The sequence below is a fragment of the Cherax quadricarinatus genome, chromosome 18 (assembly GCF_038502225.1).
Source record: "Cherax quadricarinatus isolate ZL_2023a chromosome 18, ASM3850222v1, whole genome shotgun sequence".
Classification (NCBI taxonomy): Eukaryota; Metazoa; Arthropoda; class Malacostraca; order Decapoda; family Parastacidae; genus Cherax; species Cherax quadricarinatus.
In genome coordinates, this window is record NC_091309.1 from 36,045,456 (window position 1) to 36,064,387 (window position 18,932).

Here is an 18,932-nt window from a genome sequence, read left to right on the forward strand (position 1 = left end):
TTGCTGTTGCCACAATATTTCAGAAAGTGTTATTTTCAATCTGAAGATGCTTCACAACATGATTGTTCATTAATATATCATCACACAAACTGATAAAAGGAGAGAGAGATGACAGAAGTTAATTATTATACAATAAACTGGTTAAATGTGTGGTTAAGTTACAAGATCTGGTAACCATGTGGACACCTCTTGGATATTATAATTTAGTTGACCCTTTGAACTGCAATATTTTTACCCTTCCTTTAGAGATCATGCATTGTATTTCCCATTTCCAAGACTCAAGTCCAACTAGCTAGTTTCTCTGAATCCCTTTATAAAGGTTACCTTGCTGACACTCCAACAGCATGTCAAAGTCATAAAAACACTTGTCTCAGCTCTGACCTCAAAAGCACACACAAGCCTACTTGAAGTTGAAACCAATAGCACTCAATACCTCCTTTACTACTTCCATCCAACTGTAAATTGTTCATGTACTTTTGTTTATTCTTTGCACTGTACAGCTTCAACTGAAATACTGTAACATGCATCTGTTTGGGATCTAAAATCTACTGGTAGGTCAAGGGACACAAAAGAAACTTCTTTTAGCAAACCGGCCATATCCCACCTAGGCAGGGTGGCCCAAAGAAGAAAGACAACTTCTCTTTTGAACTTCAGTAATGTATACAGGAAAAGGGGTTACTAGCCTCTTGCTCCTGGCATGTTAGTTGCCTCTTACAACTCACATGGCTTAAAGAGGAAGAATTCTGTTCTACTTCCCCATGGAGATAAGAGGAAATAAAAAAGAACAAGAATTAGTAAGAAAATAGAAGAAAACCCAGAGGGGTGTGTATATATATATACATGTATATGCTTGTACATGCATGTGCAGTGTGACCTAAGTGTAAGTAGCAGTACCAAGACATCTTGCATTTTATGAGATAAAATAAAGACACCAGCAATCCTACCATCATATAAAACAGTTATAGGCTTCCGTTTTACACTCATTCTGCAGGCCGGTAGTACCTCCCAGGGAGGCTGCTGTCTACCAACCTACTACCAAGTAAAAAGTAACTTACAAGATATATATTACGGCAATATATTGCTCCCCAGGAACTTTATCAAGCTATAAAACTCCAGGTAAGTAAAACCTAATAGTAATAAATGTCTCATTAATTGATTCAGAGAAAACAGTTAACTGGACTCAAGTTCTGGGGTTGGAAAAGTAGTTACTCTACATTGATGGGGGTGAGGATGGTGTTGCCTGGATGGTCATCTGAACTGGGATGTTTGTACACTTTTGGCAAGGCAGCTATTGAATGAATGATGGTGAATGCATTTTCCCTTTTTGGAGTCACCCCACTTTAGTGGAAGATGGCCAGTGAAAAAAAAAAACTTGAATCTAATTGCTGCATTCAGTCACTGACTGTTTTAGGCTATACAATTAACACTATCACCATTAATAATAATGTATGGTGTATCAAAAAGAATACACAGTATTATCTTATCAATGTACTGCAGTACACCTCAGCTTAGTTAACATTTGTTGCACCTTCCCAGAGATTTCTTATTGAAAGATGCTGGGTTGAGGCTATATGACTGCAGCATTGGCAACATAAATAAATCAGACTGCTGTTTTTTTTATTTACAGAGGCATTTTTTAAACTATATCTTTCATTTAATATGAATTTGACTGCTTCTGTTGGTAAAGATAAATCAGAAATTGTATTACCATATTAACCAACCTATACATGGAACACAATACAGTAAAGGCAAGCCTTGTCTACTGAAACCATAATTTACAGTGTATCTAAAGGGGTCTAATTCTCAATGAATGAATGGCTTATCTTTTCTCCGAACACTCCTAGAGCATAATGCATGGTGACGGAAATCTGCAAGCTACCAAAGTCCATCACAGGCTAGTCAAAATGACCAGTGGTAGTTCAGATATCACATAGGTGATGCCCAGGCCACCTGTGGTTGCAGACAACCTTTTGGTAACACTGGCATGTTTTCAGCCCTATCACAGAAGATCATCCAGCAAGGTCCTACTCATGAGACAACTACAGGATCTCTCTCTCAATTACTCAGTTATTCTTGGATATAACTCAACCATCATGACTCGCATTAGAATAGTATACAATGTGCCATCTGCCAAATGGTAGACATCTGCCACAAAATTGATTGAAAAGATGTAATTGATGGACATGCTTGCTTATGATAACTGTTACACCTCAGTTAACAAGTCTACAGTGATTTATATTAAAAAATAAACGAGATTAGGGATGGTGATGAGCATAGTAGTCCAGGTGGTATTATGGTTGTGTCGGTTACCCATAACTAAAATATTATTATGACTGAAACCTACCTTCTTAGATAAGGGGCTTTCAACAAAAATGAATGTCATTAGATGTCCCCACCAATCATGGCAAAACTACAATGCAATATGAAGGTCTTATAGATTGTAAATAGGCATTGATCAATTATGTTTAAAAAATAAGTAAGGGTTACACAATATAAAAATCATAGAATAATCAGCCTTAGGTAATTAGCAGGCTGCACAGAAATGTCATACTAAAGTAAAGCAAATAATGAATAACGTGGGTTAGACAGACAGAAATTATGAGGGAAAATTTCTAAGCTTATTAGACAAAATATTAAAATTTCATGTTCAGATTTAGAAAATAGGAAAAAATATATATTAAAAATTGGTGTATTTTGTAAATTTACTATATAACCACACTATGCTGATCATTCTATATTTCTCACTCAATTCATATCATACATATGGCAGTTGTGCCAGGGGATCTACTTTATCAATCCATCTCAAACTAATCATACTCAACTAAAGATAGATATCAGAACCACTGCAAACTCTAACTAAAGAAAGCATTTAATTCCCTTACTCAAATCTTTAAACCACCTAAATATAAAGGCCATTTCTTTTTACATTTTAAGGACTTTGAACTCAAACCTTGAGAGCTGTAACAGAACACACACACACACACCATACTAGAAACAAACACTCTACTTCTCTGCCATTCCTACTGTTCAACTGAATTTCTATGGAAGCTAGGGAAATAAAAGGACGAAAACTCTGGAATAGCTAACCAGAAGAATCAAAATGCTGTATATAAGATAAATTGTAATGAACAACTGTCAATAAATAAAGAGAAGAATGGATATTAGCAGTTTGGAGGGATATGTTGTGTATCTTTATACGTATATGCTTCTAAACTGTTGTGTTCTGAGCATCTCTGCAAAAACAGTGATTGTGTGTGAGTGAGGTGAAAGTGTTGAATGATGATGAAAGTATTTTTTTGGGGGGGGATTTTCTTTCTTTTTGGGTCACCCTGCCTCGGTGGGAGACGGCCGACTTGTTGAAAAAAAAAAAAAATGGATGGAAGGGGATTTGAGCTATGGTCCTGGCAGCATTGTTTATATAATCTTCCTACTGTAAGTTTTGTAGCTCAGTAGTACAGCATTGGGAATCTAACTATGGTCTTGACAATGGCCAGGGCCATAGTCTGAGTCCAGATTCATTCTTCAGTTCATTCAAAATGCTGCACAATTATAATGGAGTACAAAACTGTCTGTTCTTATAACTTAAGTGCTAAATTAGATAAACATCTGAATATTCAATTGAATACATATTCAATTTACTAGCCATACTGGAGTGGCCGGGCGGCTCAAGCCGCGCGGACACGTTCTGGACAAATGTCCTTAACTGAGTTTTTTATTGTTAGCCGAGCCAATATTTTGATGCAAAAACATATCGGTATCCGATTTTATCGCAATTAGATAAACATTTGAATATTCAATTTACTTGATTACTATTAAGCTTACTGTATTATATTTTACTACAGCATAAATGTTGCCTTCCAAGATTAGCTCTTCAACTTTAACATTACATATCCAGTATTTAGATTCAATATTTTTATGCATATTTTTTTTTAACCTCAGTGGAAATCTCCCTCAACAGCAGGGTGACCCAAAGGAGGAAACACATTCATTATCATTTATTCAACTGCTGTCTTGCCAGAAGTGTGCTGATTACACTCTGACTGCAACATCCCTTCAGGACTCAAGTTTGGCTAAATGTTTTTCCTGAATTTTTTTATAAAAGTTACCTTGCTCACACTCCAACAGCATGCCCATTAAAAAGCAACTTACCCCCATTCACTCCTGTTTAACATACTCACACATGCCTATTGGATGCTCAAGCCCCTAAAACTCAAAGTTTCCTTTTCCCTTTCCCCTTCAACCATTGTTGAGATGACCCCTACCCCTCCTATCTTCCACCCAAAATTTGTACATCCTCCTCATACCATCCCTCTTCATCCTCTCTACATGCACAAATCACCTCAACAACCCCTCCTCAGCCATCTGAATTATGCCCTTGTTAATCCAACACCACCTTCAAATTTCTATGTTAGGAATTCTCTGCATGATATTAACATTACAAATCAGATTCAAACATAACATCTTCCCTGCCTCCACTCTCCTTGTTGTGGTGTTTAAAACCCATGTCTCACACTCATGTAATAATACTGGTACCACTATACTCTGGTACATTCCCTTTTGCCTTTGTAGATAAACTTTATTCTTTCCACAGATACCTCAACACATCACCCACCTTTTTTCTCTTTTTTTTTTTTTCCCCTGACACACCATCAGTCTCTCATCAAAGAAGGGTGACCCCCACCCCCCCAAAAAAAAGAAGAAACATTTTCACCATCACTCTCTTACTGTAATGTTAGCACACCTCTTACCAGAGGTGTTCTAACATTACAGCTCAGATGTCCTTTCAAATTGCCATATCCTGCCCCATTAGAATGCAGGCACCGTACTTCTCACCTCCAGGATTCAAGTCTGGCTAACTGGTTTCCCTGAATCCCTTCATAAATGTTGCTGTGCTCACACTCCAACAGCACATTAAGACATAAAAACCACTTTCCTTCACTTCTAACATGCTCGCACATGCCTGCTGAATGACCAAGCCCCTCATACACAAAACCTTTCCTCACTCCCTCCAACCTTTCCTAGGATATACCCTACCCCTCCCTCCCTCCATTACAAGTTTATACAACCTCCAAGCCATCTTAGTTTACTCCATCCTCTCTAAATGTTCAAACTGCCTCAATAAACCCTTGTCAGTCCTCTGGATAATACTTTTACTAACCTTGTATCTCCTCCTAATCATAAAACTACAAATTACCTGCATAATATTCACACCACACACTTCCCTCAGACATAACATCTCCGATGCTTTTAGCCTTCTCCTCACTGTAATGTTTAAAATCCATGCTTCCACCCATACAGGAGAGTTGATACCACTATTCTCTGGTACTACTGACAAGGTTGTTTCCACAGATGCCTCAATACACCACTCATCCTTTTCTCTTATCAATTTTTATGGCTCACTTCAACTTTCATAGACCCGTCAAGTTCATGCCCAAATATCTGAACACATTCAGTTTCTCCAGATTGCCTCCTTCCAATTCGATATATCTTTTATTATCTAACTTTTCTGTTACTCTCATTACCTTGCTCTTTCCTATGTTCACTTTCAATTTCTTACTGCTACATACCCTCTCAAATTTGTCTAACAACCACTGCAACTTCTCTTCAGAATCTCCCAAAAGCACTGTGTCATTGTCAAAAAGCAACTATAACAACTCCCACTTTGTATTAGATTCATCTTTTAGTCCCACACCTCATCTCCTTTTACAACCCCAACTATAGATATGCTAAACAACCATGGTGACATCACACATCCCAGTCTAAAGTCTAGTTTTTACTTGAAAATAATCTCCCTCTCTCCTACATAACCTAACCCAAGATTCAATATCCTCATAAAAATTCTTAATTGCTTTAAGTAAACCACCACCTATTCCATACACTTGTAACATCTGCCACACTGCTCTCCTAAATGCAACGAAAACTTGGTAAGGGATGGTTGGTGAGTTAAAAAAAAAAAAAAAGAAGTACAGTATACTGTAATGATCACGAGGGTTAAAACTACAGGGCATGCCTATAAGGATCATCAAATTCAGCTTTTCAAAGCATTCATTCATATACATTCATTAACTTATTTTATTTGCCAAGAAATATGAAATTTCCTTTAGAATCTTACTAAGTCTTACCTTGAAGTTCTTGTGGGATGGTTTATTGTTATCATTGGAGCCAATCCTTCAGTAAAGCGAGCATAATTACGTTCCAACTCTCGATGGTACTCACGCATATCAGGGCCAGTCAGTGTCTTGTTTTTGCGTAGTGCATCATAACATCTAAAGTAAAATTGGGATAGTATAATCACATAACTGTTAAAGAGTGAAAGTGATATGATGCTAATTAAAGAGGCAGTGTTGGAATGATAATGAGAATCTTTTGAAAAATCATTCATGATGAGCCTGATGCAGAAATTTCATGTTTAAAGCAAATGATGATAGTAATATACTAGACAGTCATTTAGCACCTTAGTTACGTTCCTGAAAATGCCGTGTTAGGTAAAATCGTGTTAGATGAACTGAAGAACTTATGGGAAAAATAGGGTTACGTTCCTGGGAGCCCCCAAAAAACCAAACATCTCCACATCTTACAAAAATGAAAGTGAATATGTAGTTTTAGTTCATTGTTGTGATAAATTATGTTGTTTTTACTGCTTAAGACTACAAATGTAACAGAAATAACAGTATTTCTTACCTTCAATTGTGGGTGCTGGTGTTTGTGGATGATTGTGAAGAGAGTGGAAAGTTATGTTGTGGCCCTACTGGGCTGAGGTGGATGGTAGAGGTTCTGGTACTGAAGTCGATGGTTGTACTGGAGTGGCTAACTTTAAGTCATTCAGCCAGTCAAGTCATTCAATAAGTCAGTCAAGTTACTCAGTAAGTCAGTCAAGTCATTCAGTAAGTCAGTCAAGTCATTCAGTAAGTCAGTCAAGTCATTCAGTAAGTCAGTCAAGTTAATCAGTAAGTCAGTCAAGTTAATCAGTAAGTCCGTCAAGTTACTCAGTAAGTTAGTCAAGTCATTCAGTAAGTCAGTCAAGTCATTCAGTAAGTCAGTCAAGTCATTCAGTAAGTCAGTCAAGTTAATCAGTAAGTCAGTCAAGTTAATCAGTAAGTCCGTCAAGTTACTCAGTAAGTTAGTCAAGTCATTCAGTAAGTCAGTCAAGTCATTCAGTAAGTCAGTCAAGTCATTCAGTAAGTCAGTCAAATCATTCAGTAAGTCAGTCAAGTCACTCAGTAAGTCAGTCAAGTCTGTCTGTCAGTTCACCTGGAGAGAGTTCCGGGGTTCAACGCCACCCGCGGCCCGGTCTGTGACCAGGACTCATGGCGGATCAGGGCCTGATCAACCAGGCTGTTACTGCTGGCTGCACGCAATCCAATGTACGGACCACAGCCCGGCTGGTCAGGTACCGACTTTAGGGGCTTGTCCAGTGCCTGCTTGAAGACAGCCAGGGGTCTATTGGTAATGCCCCTTATGTATGCTGGGAGGCAGATGAACAGTCTTGGGCCCCTGACACTTATTGTGTTGTCTCTTAATGTGCTAGTGACACCCCTGCTTTTCATTGGGGGGATGTTGCATCGCCTGCCGAGTCTTTTGCTTTCGCAGGGAGTGATTTTTGTGAAGTTTGGTACTAGTCCCTCTAGGATTCTCCAGGTGTATATAATCATGTCTCTCTCCCGCCTGCATTCCAGGGAGTACAGGTTCAGGAACTTCAAATGCCCCCAGTAATTGAGGTGTTTTATCTCAGTTATGCATGTCGTGAAGGTTCTCTGTACACTTTTTAGGTCAGCAATTTCAGCTACCTTGAAATGTGCTGTTAGAGTGCAGCAATATTCCAGCCTAGATAGAACAAGTGACCTGAAGAATGTCATCATGGGCTTGGCATCCCTAGTTTTAAAGGTTCCCATTATCCATCCTGTCATTTTTCTAGCAGATGCGATTGATACAATGTTATGGTGCTTGAAGGTGAGATCCTTTGACATGATCACTTCCCGGTCTTTGACGTTTGTTTTTCGCTCTACTGTGTGGTTGGAATTTCTTTTATACTCTGAAGAAGGTTTAATTTCCTCATGTTTACCATATCTGAGTAATTGTAATTTCTCGTCGTTGAACTTCATATTGTTTTCTGCAGCCCACTGAAAGATTTGGTTGAAGTCCACCTGGAGCCTTGCAGTGTCTGCAATGGAAGACACTGTCATGCAGATTCGGGTGTCATCTGCAAAGGAAGACACGGTGGCTTACATCCCTGTCTATGTCAGATATGAGGATGAGAAACAAGACGATAGCGAGTACTGTGCCTTGGGGAACAGAGCTTTTCACCATAGCCGCCTCAGACTTTACTCTGTTGACTACTACTCTTTGTGCTCTATTTGTCAGGAAATTATAGATCTATCTACCAACTTTTCCTGTTATTCCTTTAGCATGCATTTTGTGCACTATTAGGCCATGGTCACACTTGTTGAAGGCTTTTGCAAAGTCAGTCAGTCAAGTCACTCAATAAGTCAGTCAAGTCATTCAGTAAGTCGGTCAAGTCATCATTCAGTAAGTCACTCAGTAAGTCAGTCAAGTCACTCAGTAAGTCATAGTCATTCAGTCAAGTCATTCAGTAAGTCAGTCACACAAACTCATGTTTACCTCTTTTTCTTTGTACAAAGTAACACTTCATTACGGCTACAGGTTATCTCTTGTCTAATATCTTTGTTTCTTTGTTAATTCTAAGATTTAAGTGCTTATACCTCTTCATGCCACTTTCAGCAACATTGGTATGGCTACTGGGTGTCATGACTGCTTGGCAGATACAAGATATAGTTATTAAAATATCATAACACAATTCAAAGACTGGACTGGACATGTATGAATTACGAACGTTGGAATTGTGGGATGGTGTTGGGGAATGGTAGGGGATTGTGGGAGGGCTCCCCGGTTGCTCCACATCAAGGCGGCTGCTTGAGCAAAAAATAATTTTTTTTCCTTCTCATAAACTGAACCATGTTAAATTAATCATACGACGTGTTACATAAAATTGTGCCTCAATTCTTTGATCGTGCAATACCCAAATCGTGCCAAATAAACTCGTGCTGAATGAGTGTCTACTGTATTAATTTATCAACAAACAGTACATTGCTATAAATTGTTAGAATCATTTAAAGAGCAAAATTTGCTTTTGTAACAATATGCTATGCCTATCTGTGATTGGTTCTGGAGATTATCTTCATACAGCCCGCTCTCAGACCAGGATTGCCTAGGTTGGAAAGAAAATATTATGCAATTAAGAACCATTTAGAAGGAAAGTAAAGGAATGTATATACTGAATATAAGTAGAAGTTTACCTGTCATCTTACATATTTATGACTTAACCTTTATGCTGTCTGTCATGTAGAACTACATCACTGAGGCCAGGGTCCCTGACGTAGTTCTATGTCATAAGCTCAGCTCACTCAGATAAGCTATGAACAGTAAATTTTGATCTAGGTATGAGAGAATGGATCTGTATTGTGTGCACCATATAAGAAAAATCCTGCCCCACCGGGTGCATGATGGGAAAAACAAAATTGTGATCACATCTATGGTTTAAAATATCAGTTTTACAATGTTATCTTGAATGGTTTTTATGGTTTTATTGGCTGTTTCTTGGTATCACTTGATGGAATGGAAGACATATTACTGAAATAGAGATGATTTTTTTACTGATTTCAAGAAAGGAAGTAACTGGAAATTGAACTCAAAGTAGCGGAAATATTTGATTTTTTGCCAATATTCCAGAGGACTGGTAAGGCCCTCCTACAAACCCCAGTCTGTTTTATGGGTTTTTAACAGGTCTGATTCAATTACTGAGACACTGTAAACCATGAACAATCTTTCCTGGTTATATTTTATTATCCAAGTAAGAGTAAATCTTCTGTTTTTGTGAGAATAAGAATTCAAAATAGAAAGCAAGTGTAATCTAGGAGAGGCCTGGGGATGTGACTAATGAACAGAGGAAATGCTTTAGTGCCAGGAATATCTCCGTTATTCATGGACTCTAAATTTAAATTGGTATTTTTTAATTTTGTGTGAAATTGGCCAAATTACTGAATTCTGATCACTTCATAGAGTAAAATATTTGAATGGGCAGTTTTTTGTGCTCAATCAATAGAAAGGAAAGGAAAAGAAAGCATGGCAGCAAAACAGCTAAGAATTTGGTCGACTGGAACAATGGAATTGGCCAAAAATAGGACTCAAAGTAGGCAAAATCATCAGTGCCTATATTATGCAGAGACCTCTAATTTTGTGACTAGATAATTCCTTAAATTTTCCATCAAATTTCGTACTTTTGGTGTTATTACCTTCACAAAAAAAAAAAAATACCATTTGAGATGATTTTTTTTTTTTTTAATTTTTGGACAATGAGAGCAAGTTTCATTTCAGGGGTCTGGACAGTGAAACAGCTCAGAAGCAAAGTTCTCCAACTCTGCCAGAGTGCAAATAAAAATTACCGTAACAGGTTTCAACTTCAGGCTTATTTGACAGGATGGCATACCTCCCTGTATCATACACAGCACTTATAGCTATGGAATACAGAAAAGAGAAGCTTTCGTTTATGTAATGTTTCTGTTGCTTTTATGTTTTTTTTTTAGATTTGTTCTAATGTTGTATAACTGTAAAATGGCTTATTTCTTCAATTAAGAAATTAAATAACAAAATAAAGAATATCTATGGTATTTTGCCATGGTACAACTCTCCCTACAAATCTGTACATCTATTATATCTTGCCACAGTACAACTCTCCCTACAAATCTGCACAAGCTAAATTTGCTGATTTTGAGAACTCTCCTGTTTTAGTGTCTATCATAAACAGTTTTGGAAATTCATGTTTTCAAGTCAAATGGTGTAGCCAAAATAAGGGACACTGACTCTGCTGCCACCATGTCTCTAATGTGTGTCATTTTACCGAGACCATAAAGTCTTGATTCTCCTCAGTAACAACGAATGTCATTATTCGTGAACGTGATTATTCCCTTATTTGCGTAACATTAGTGTTCTACATTACATCATGGTTTGTGAGTCTGATCCTAAGAGGAAGCAGGTCATGATGAAATTAAATAGGAAAATAGTGTTTTTGGATCACTGCCAATAGCACAACAGCCAGCACCTCAGCCACTACAGCCAGTAGCTCAGCCACTACAGCCAGTAGCTCAGCCACTACAGCCAGTAGCTCAGCCACTACAGCCAGTACCTCAGCCACTACAGCCAGCACCTCAGCCACTACAGCCAGCACCTCAGCCACTACAGCCAGTAGCTCAGCCACTACAACCAGTAGCCCAGCCACTACAGTCAGTAGCTCAGTCACTACAGCCAGTAGCACAGCCACTACAGCCAGTACCTAAACCACCAGTCTGTAGCTCAACCACCATAACCAGTACTTCAGCCACTCGGTCACCGTAGCCAGTACTTCAGCCACTCAGCCACCACAAACCTCAGAGGTGAAGGATTCTAAACATTCTATGACTTCCTAGGAAAGACTAGTTCTGCCATCAGCAAACAAATTGTTTTTTTCAAAAAGTACAAAATTGGTACAATACAAGATGTGTTTCAGTCACTGATTATCTCCATATTCCAGAAACCCAGCCCCCTTCTACTTCAATGCATGCAAAAATAATAGTGCAGTCACTGTATTTCTCACCTTAAGAACTTAAGACTGGCTAACAAGTTTTCCAGAATCCTTATACAGTTACTACTTTGCTAAAATGCATGGGATAGAAATAGGTAAAAGACAATACAAAGATTATGTCAATACAGTAAAGGGGAGGTCTATGGAGAGTGCAAAAAGCTTACAGAACTAGGCCAGGTGGTCATGTGGTCTGACCTCAGTATCATATAAATTCTTCCCAGTGACTCTGCTATTTACATTTTCTGTACTGAGGAGACTTCCAGTATAAGAATAAAAATATTCAGTTTTGCTTTTCATTTTTTTTTTTCAACAAGTCGGCCGTCTCCCACCGAGGCAGGGTGACCCAAAAAAGAAAGAAAATCCCAAAAAGAAAATACTTTCATCATCATTTAACACTTTCACCTCACTCACACATAATCACTGCTTTTGCAGAGGTGCTCAGAATACACCAGTTTAGAAGCATATACGTATAAAAATACACAACATATCCCTCCAAACTGCCAATAGCCCAAACCCCTCCTTTAAATTGCAGGCATTGTACTTCCCATTTCCACGATTCAAGTCCGGCTATATAAAAATAACCAGTTTCCCCGAATCCCTTCACTAAATATTACCCTGCTCACACTCCAACAGCTCATCAGGTCCCAAATACTATTCATCTCTATTCACTCCTATCTAACACGCTCACGCACGCTTGCTGGAAGTCCAAGCCCCTTGCCCACAAAACCTCCTTTACCCCCTCCCTCCAACCTTTTCGAAGACGACCCCTCCCCCGCCTTCCTTTCCCTACAGTGTTTTTGTAGTGAATATCAAAAATATAGTATGTGAATAATTCTGAGAAGTTAACTTGATTATGGAATAGATCATAAAGTGCTTTATCTATCTTTACTATCTTTAGTCAGTGTAGCAGGCTTAACCTTGTTAATAATTCTGAAATAAAAGCTGAAGCATGTGAAATTTGAAAAAAACATTCTTACTCACTTTTTAGAGAAATCCTTAAAACAAAGCCTAAGTTTGTTCTGTAAATGACTGGGTGATTTTCTACTCTCCATTAGGTCTGATAGGAAGATATGAGCTACTTCCATTGGACCTTGATTAACTGTTGTTCCAATGCACCCCTGGAATTTTAAGAAATTGAAATGTAATATTTTTTTTAAGAACAAAAAATCATTTTGACACATCTGCTTTTCAAGGCACACTGATTGAGAAGTACTGAATATCAAGAAGCATAAGTAAAGCAAATCCAAAATTTACCCTACAACTCTTATGCATCACTGAGAATGTGAAAGAATATGCATGGAGATAAATTCCTTTTCTAAGTGATTAAATTAAGTAACGAAGTACATGTGGTATTAGAGAAACTTGTATCATTTACCTGAAGCACCATCTGCAGTATCTTGTGGTCTGGAGGGTCCTGGATGATGGCAGCTGATAATTCTTTGGTCTTCTTCTGGATGTCTTCAATTGCTACCTCAATGGGAGTTAACACCCACTGTTCATGAACAAAAATGATGTAGTAGCTACATCAGTACAGTACATAAAGATAAAACAATATTTAGCATTGTAATAAACTTATCTATCTACTCCTTCACAACTGTTTTATCATCTTGTGTGGTACACGAATGGTATATAATACCAACAAGATAAAGAATTACACACATGCAACATCTGGGTATCTTTATTTGTAGACATTTCTCCATACAGTAGGTTTACAATACAAGGACATAATGTGAAGAAAGTAGAACTATATACAAAAGATAAGATAATCAGATTCTTCAAGACTACAGTGCTCATCAACTTCAAGGCTGTACGACTGATTACCTCATCTTTTGTATATAGGTCTACATTCATATTATGTCATTGTACTTTACTGATAAAGCCACTGGGTGATGAAACATCTACAAATATCCAGATGTTGCATATTTGTCTTAATTCATCAATATCTTTTTTTTAATATCTCCTCTATTCACCCCATCAGTCAGCATGGTCATCTTATCCTTTCAGCCTTTCCCAATAACACATTTTATAGCTTTATAATCCATTTCACAGCTGATATTTAAAGATTTTCTATTTGATCCACATTTTTTGAGGTAAGTAGACTATTCCAATTGATGAATTTTGTATAATGTTTCTAATGGCTATTTCCAATATTTTACAACTGTCAGCAAAACTAGTTTATAGTTTAACCCTTTCACAGTCAAGACCCCTGAAATTAAAAGTGCTGACAATGTTGGGATTTAACCTTTTCAGTGGCTGGCATGTAGAATTACATAGTCCTCATAACTACAAACAATTCACAAAGTCCAACTGAAAAATGAGAGATAGAGAGAGAGAGAGAGAGAGAGAGAGAGAGAGAGAGAGAGAGAGAGAGAGAGAGAGAGAGAGAGAGAGAGAGAGACAGAGAGAGAGAGAGAGAGACAGAGAGAGAGAGAGAGACAGAGAGAGAGAGAGAGACAGACAGAGAGAGAGAGAGACAGAGAGAGAGAGAGAGACAGAGAGAGAGAGAGAGACAGAGAGAGAGAGACAGAGAGAGAGACAGAGAGAGACAGAGAGAGAGAGAGAGAGAGAGAGAGAGAGAGAGAGAGAGAGAGAGAGAGAGAGAGAGAGAGAGAGAGAGAGACAGAGAGAGAGACAGAGACAGAGAGAGAGACAGAGAGAGACAGAGACAGAGACAGAGAGAGAGACAGAGACAGAGACAGAGACAGAGAGAGACAGAGACAGAGAGAGAGACAGAGACAGAGAGAGACAGAGACAGAGAGAGACAGAGAGAGAGACAGAGAGACAGAGACAGAGAGACAGAGAGAGAGACAGAGAGAGACAGAGACAGAGAGAGAGACAGAGACAGAGAGACAGAGACAGAGAGACAGACAGACAGAGACAGAGAGACAGACAGAGACAGAGACACAGAGACACAGAGACACAGAGACTGAGACTGAGACTGAGACTGAGAGAGAGAGAGAGAGAGAGAGAGAGAGAGAGAGAGAGAGTGTGTGTGTGTGTGTGTGTGTGTGTGTGTGTGTGTGTGTGTGTGTGTGTGTGTGTGTGTGTGTGTGTGTGTGTGCGTGTGTACTCACCTAGTTGAGGTTGCGGGGGTCGAGTCCGAGCTCCTGGCCCCGCCTCTTCACTGATCGCTACTAGGTCACTCTCCCTGAGCCGTGAGCTTTGTCGTACCTCTGCTTAAAGCTATGTATGGATCCTGCCTCCACTACATCGCTTCCCAAACTATTCCACTTACTGACTACTCTGTGGCTGAAGAAATACTTCCTAACATCCCTGTGATTCATCTGTGTCTTTAGCTTCCAACTGTGTCCCCTTGTTACTGTGTCCAATCTCTGGAACATCCTGTTTTTGTCCACCTTGTCAATTCCTCTCAGTATTTTGTATGTCGTTATCATGTCCCCCCTATCTCTCCTGTCCTCCAGTGTCGTCAGGTTGATTTCCCTTAACCTCTCCTCGTAGGACATACCTCTTAGCTCTGGGACTAGTCTTGTTGCAAACCTTTGCACTTTCTCTAGTTTCTTTACGTGCTTGGCTAGGTGTGGGTTCCAAACTGGTGCCGCATACTCCAATATGGGCCTAACGTATACGGTGTACAGGGTCCTGAACGATTCCTTATTAAGATGTCGGAATGCTGTTCTGAGGTTTGCTAGGCGCCCATATGCTGCAGCAGTTATTTGGTTGATGTGCGCTTCAGGAGATGTGCCTGGTGTTATACTCACCCCAAGATCTTTTTCCTTGAGTGAGGTTTGTAGTCTCTGACCCCCTAGACTGTACTCCGTCTGCGGCCTTCTTTGCCCTTCCCCAATCTTCATGACTTTGCACTTGGTGGGATTGAACTCCAGGAGCCAATTGCTGGACCAGTTCTGCAGCCTGTCCAGATCCCTTTGTAGTTCTGCCTGGTCTTCGATCGAGTGTATTCTTCTCATCAACTTCACGTCATCTGCAAACAGGGACACCTCAGAGTCTATTCCTTCCGTCATGTCGTTCACAAATACCAGAAACAGCACTGGTCCTAGGACTGACCCCTGCGGGACCCCGCTGGTCACAGGTGCCCACTCTGACACCTCGCCACGTACCATGACTCGCTGCTGTCTTCCTGACAAGTATTCCCTGATCCATTGTAGTGCCTTCCCTGTTATCCCTGCTTGGTCCTCCAGTTTTTGCACCAATCTCTTGTGTGGAACTGTGTCAAACGCCTTCTTGCAGTCCAAGAAAATGCAATCCACCCACCCCTCTCTCTCTTGTCTTACTGCTGTCACCATGTCATAGAACTCCAGTAGGTTTGTGACACAGGATTTCCCGTCCCTGAAACCATGCTGGCTGCTGTTGATGAGATCATTCCTTTCTAGGTGTTCCACCACTCTTCTCCTGATAATCTTCTCCATGATTTTGCATACTATACATGTCAGTGACACTGGTCTGTAGTTTAATGCTTCATGTCTGTCTCCTTTTTTAAAGATTGGGACTACATTTGCTGTCTTCCATGCCTCAGGCAATCTCCCTGTTTCGATAGATGTATTGAATATTGTTGTTAGGGGTACACATAGCGCCTCTGCTCCCTCTCTCAATACCCATGGGGAGATGTTATCTGGCCCCATTGCCTTTGAGGTATCTAGCTCACTCAGAAGCCTCTTCACTTCTTCCTCGGTTGTGTGCACTGTGTCCAGCACTTGGTGGTGTGCCCCACCTCTCCGTCTTTCTGGAGTCCCTTCTGTCTCCTCTGTGAACACTTCTTTGAATCTCTTGTTGAGTTCTTCACATACTTCCCGGTCATTTCCTGTTGTCTCTCCTCCTTCCTTCCTTAGCCTGATTACCTGGTCCTTGACTGTTGTTTTCCTCCTGATGTGGCTGTACAACAGTTTCGGGTCAGATTTGGCTTTCGCTGCTATGTCATTTTCATATTGTCTTTGGGCCTCCCTTCTTATCTGTGCATATTCATTTCTGGCTCTACGACTGTTCTCCTTATTCTCCTGGGTCCTTTGCCTTCTATATTTCTTCCATTCCCTAGCACACTTGGTTTTTGCCTCCCTGCACCTTTGGGTAAACCATGGGCTCATCCTGGCTTTTTCATTACTCCTGTTACCCTTGGGTACAAACCTCTCCTCAGCCTCCTTGCATTTTATTGCTACATATTCCATCATCTCATTAACTGGTTTCCCTGCCAGTTCTCTGTCCCACTGAACCCCATTCAGGTAGTTCCTCATTCCTGTGTAGTCCCCTTTCTTGTAGTTTGGCTTCATTCGTCCTGGCCTTCCTGCTTCTCCCTCCACTTGTAGCTCTACTGTGTATTCGAAGCTTACAACCACATGGTCACTGGCCCCAAGGGGTCTTTCATATGTGATGTCCTCGATATCTGCACTACTGAAGGTGAATACTAAGTCCAGCCTTGCTGGTTCATCCTCTCCTCTCTCTCTTGTAGTGTCCCTTACGTGTTGGTACATGAAGTTCTCCAGTACCACCTCCATCATCTTAGCCCTCCAAGTATCTTGGCCCCCATGTGGGTCCAAGTTCTCCCAATCTATCTCCTTGTGGTTAAAGTCACCCATGATCAGGAGCTTTGCCCTGCATGCATGAGCTCTTCTGGCCACTCTAGCCAGTGTGTCAACCATCGCTCTATTGCTCTCGTCGTACTCTTGCCTTGGCCTCCTGCTGTTCTGTGGTGGGTTATACATCACTGCTATTACCACCTTGGGACCTCCAGAGTGAAGTGTTCCCACTATGTAATCACTTTCTTCTCCGCTATCTTCTCTCTCCAGCTCATCAAAATTCCAGCGATTTTTGATCAGCAACGCCACTCCTCCACCCCCCCTGTTCCCTCTGTCTTTCCTCAGGATTTGGTATCCCGTTGGAAAGATGGCATCTGTTATCATACCTGTAAGCTTGGTTTCTGTGAGAGCTATGATGTCCGGTGATGCTTCTTTGACTCTTTCTTGCCACTCCTCCCACTTATTTGTTATTCCATCAGCGTTTGTGTGTGTGTGTGTGTGTGTGTGTGTGTGTGTGTGTGTGTGTGTGTGTGTGTGTGTGAGACTGTGTGTGACTGTGTGTGACTGTGTGTGACTGTGTGTGACTGTGTGTGACTGTGTGTGACTGTGTGTGACTGTGTGTGACTGTGTGTGACTGTGTGTGACTGTGTGACTGTGACTGTGTGACAGAGAGAGACAGAGACAGAGAGACAGAGACAGAGAGACAGGGACAGAGGCAGAGAGAGACAAAGAGAGACAGAGACAGAGAGAGACAGACAGAGAGACAGACAGAGACAGACAGACAGAGAGACAGACAGAAATGTGCATGTGATTTTTAACACCCTGGCCTTCTCCTACCAAGGTAGGGTGAGCAAAAAAAGAAAAATTTTCACCATCCTTCACTCCTTCACCATCCTGGCAGTGGCAAACACTTTCACGCACACTTACCGACATTCTGTCAACAACTTGGATTCTTGTCTTAACGTAAGGAAACATATGTTGTGTAGTTAGAATAGTCTTGCGTTTGTATTGCTCATGGAGTTCTCCATGAGCTCGTCCATCAGGCGTGAAGGGTGTTGAAAATATAAACCGCTCTGTAAATATAAGAAATCTATAGATATTCTTGCACTAGTTTTGAATCCTACATACAAGCATGTTTTCTGATTCAACTTAATGTTAAAGGTACTGAACCTTTCAGTTTTGGTACAATTATTTGTAAGACATTTTGAAATTATGAGAGTTCCAGAACAAGACAACAAATGCCTAACACTTTGCCATTTCTGAATCTCTTCAACTTGAAACTGAAGGTTGTTTTATGCTCTGAAGTTTCATCTGTAAATCTCAGCAGGTTTGACCTACAGATCAAGATTTATGACCTAGGTCATAAATCCTGATCTGTAGGTATGCATTTCTTTGGATCACAACATGGGTAAAAATCATCACATACAGAAGAAACCCTTGAGTTACACAATCATAGCTTGTGTTTTCAATATTATACAATTTAAATTTAGTTTCTCATTTCCAATAGAGGTGCACTCATTTCCTACACCCAGCGGGGTAGCCCAGTGGTGAGAGGCGTGACTCTCACCACTGGATGCCTGGGTTCGAATCCCAGATGAACTACTAGAAAAAAATATAGAAACTGTAATCCAGTGGTGAGAGGCGCGACTCTCACCGCTGGCGTTCGGGGTACGAAAACCAGACGAACTACCTGAAAAAAAAGTGTAGTGCAGTAGTAAGTGCCAGGATTCTCACCACCGGTTCTCGGTGTAGAGACACGCACAAAACTGCTGAAAAAAATATCGAAACTGTAGGCCAGTGATGAGAGGCGC

At 40.2% G+C, this 18,932-nt stretch overlaps 1 protein-coding gene across 12 annotated transcripts in view; it reads right to left on the reverse strand.

Annotated features, from left to right (window-relative positions):
* Positions 1 to 18,932, reverse strand: part of Zir (dedicator of cytokinesis) — a 353,738-nt gene that overhangs the window by 22,927 nt on the left and 311,879 nt on the right. For 11 of the 12 annotated variants that reach the window (XM_070086406.1, XM_070086403.1, XM_070086405.1 and 8 more), the window contains 4 exons: positions 18,049 to 18,194; positions 13,011 to 13,127; positions 12,617 to 12,753; positions 6,123 to 6,266 (listed from right to left, as the gene is read on the reverse strand). In XM_070086406.1, coding sequence (XP_069942507.1) covers positions 6,123 to 6,266; positions 12,617 to 12,753; positions 13,011 to 13,127; positions 18,049 to 18,194 — 544 coding nt within the window. Of the gene's footprint in view, positions 1 to 6,122; positions 6,267 to 8,989; positions 9,227 to 12,616; positions 12,754 to 13,010; positions 13,128 to 18,048; positions 18,195 to 18,932 lie in introns of those variants that run through there. The other variant, XM_070086412.1, reaches the window with a different exon arrangement.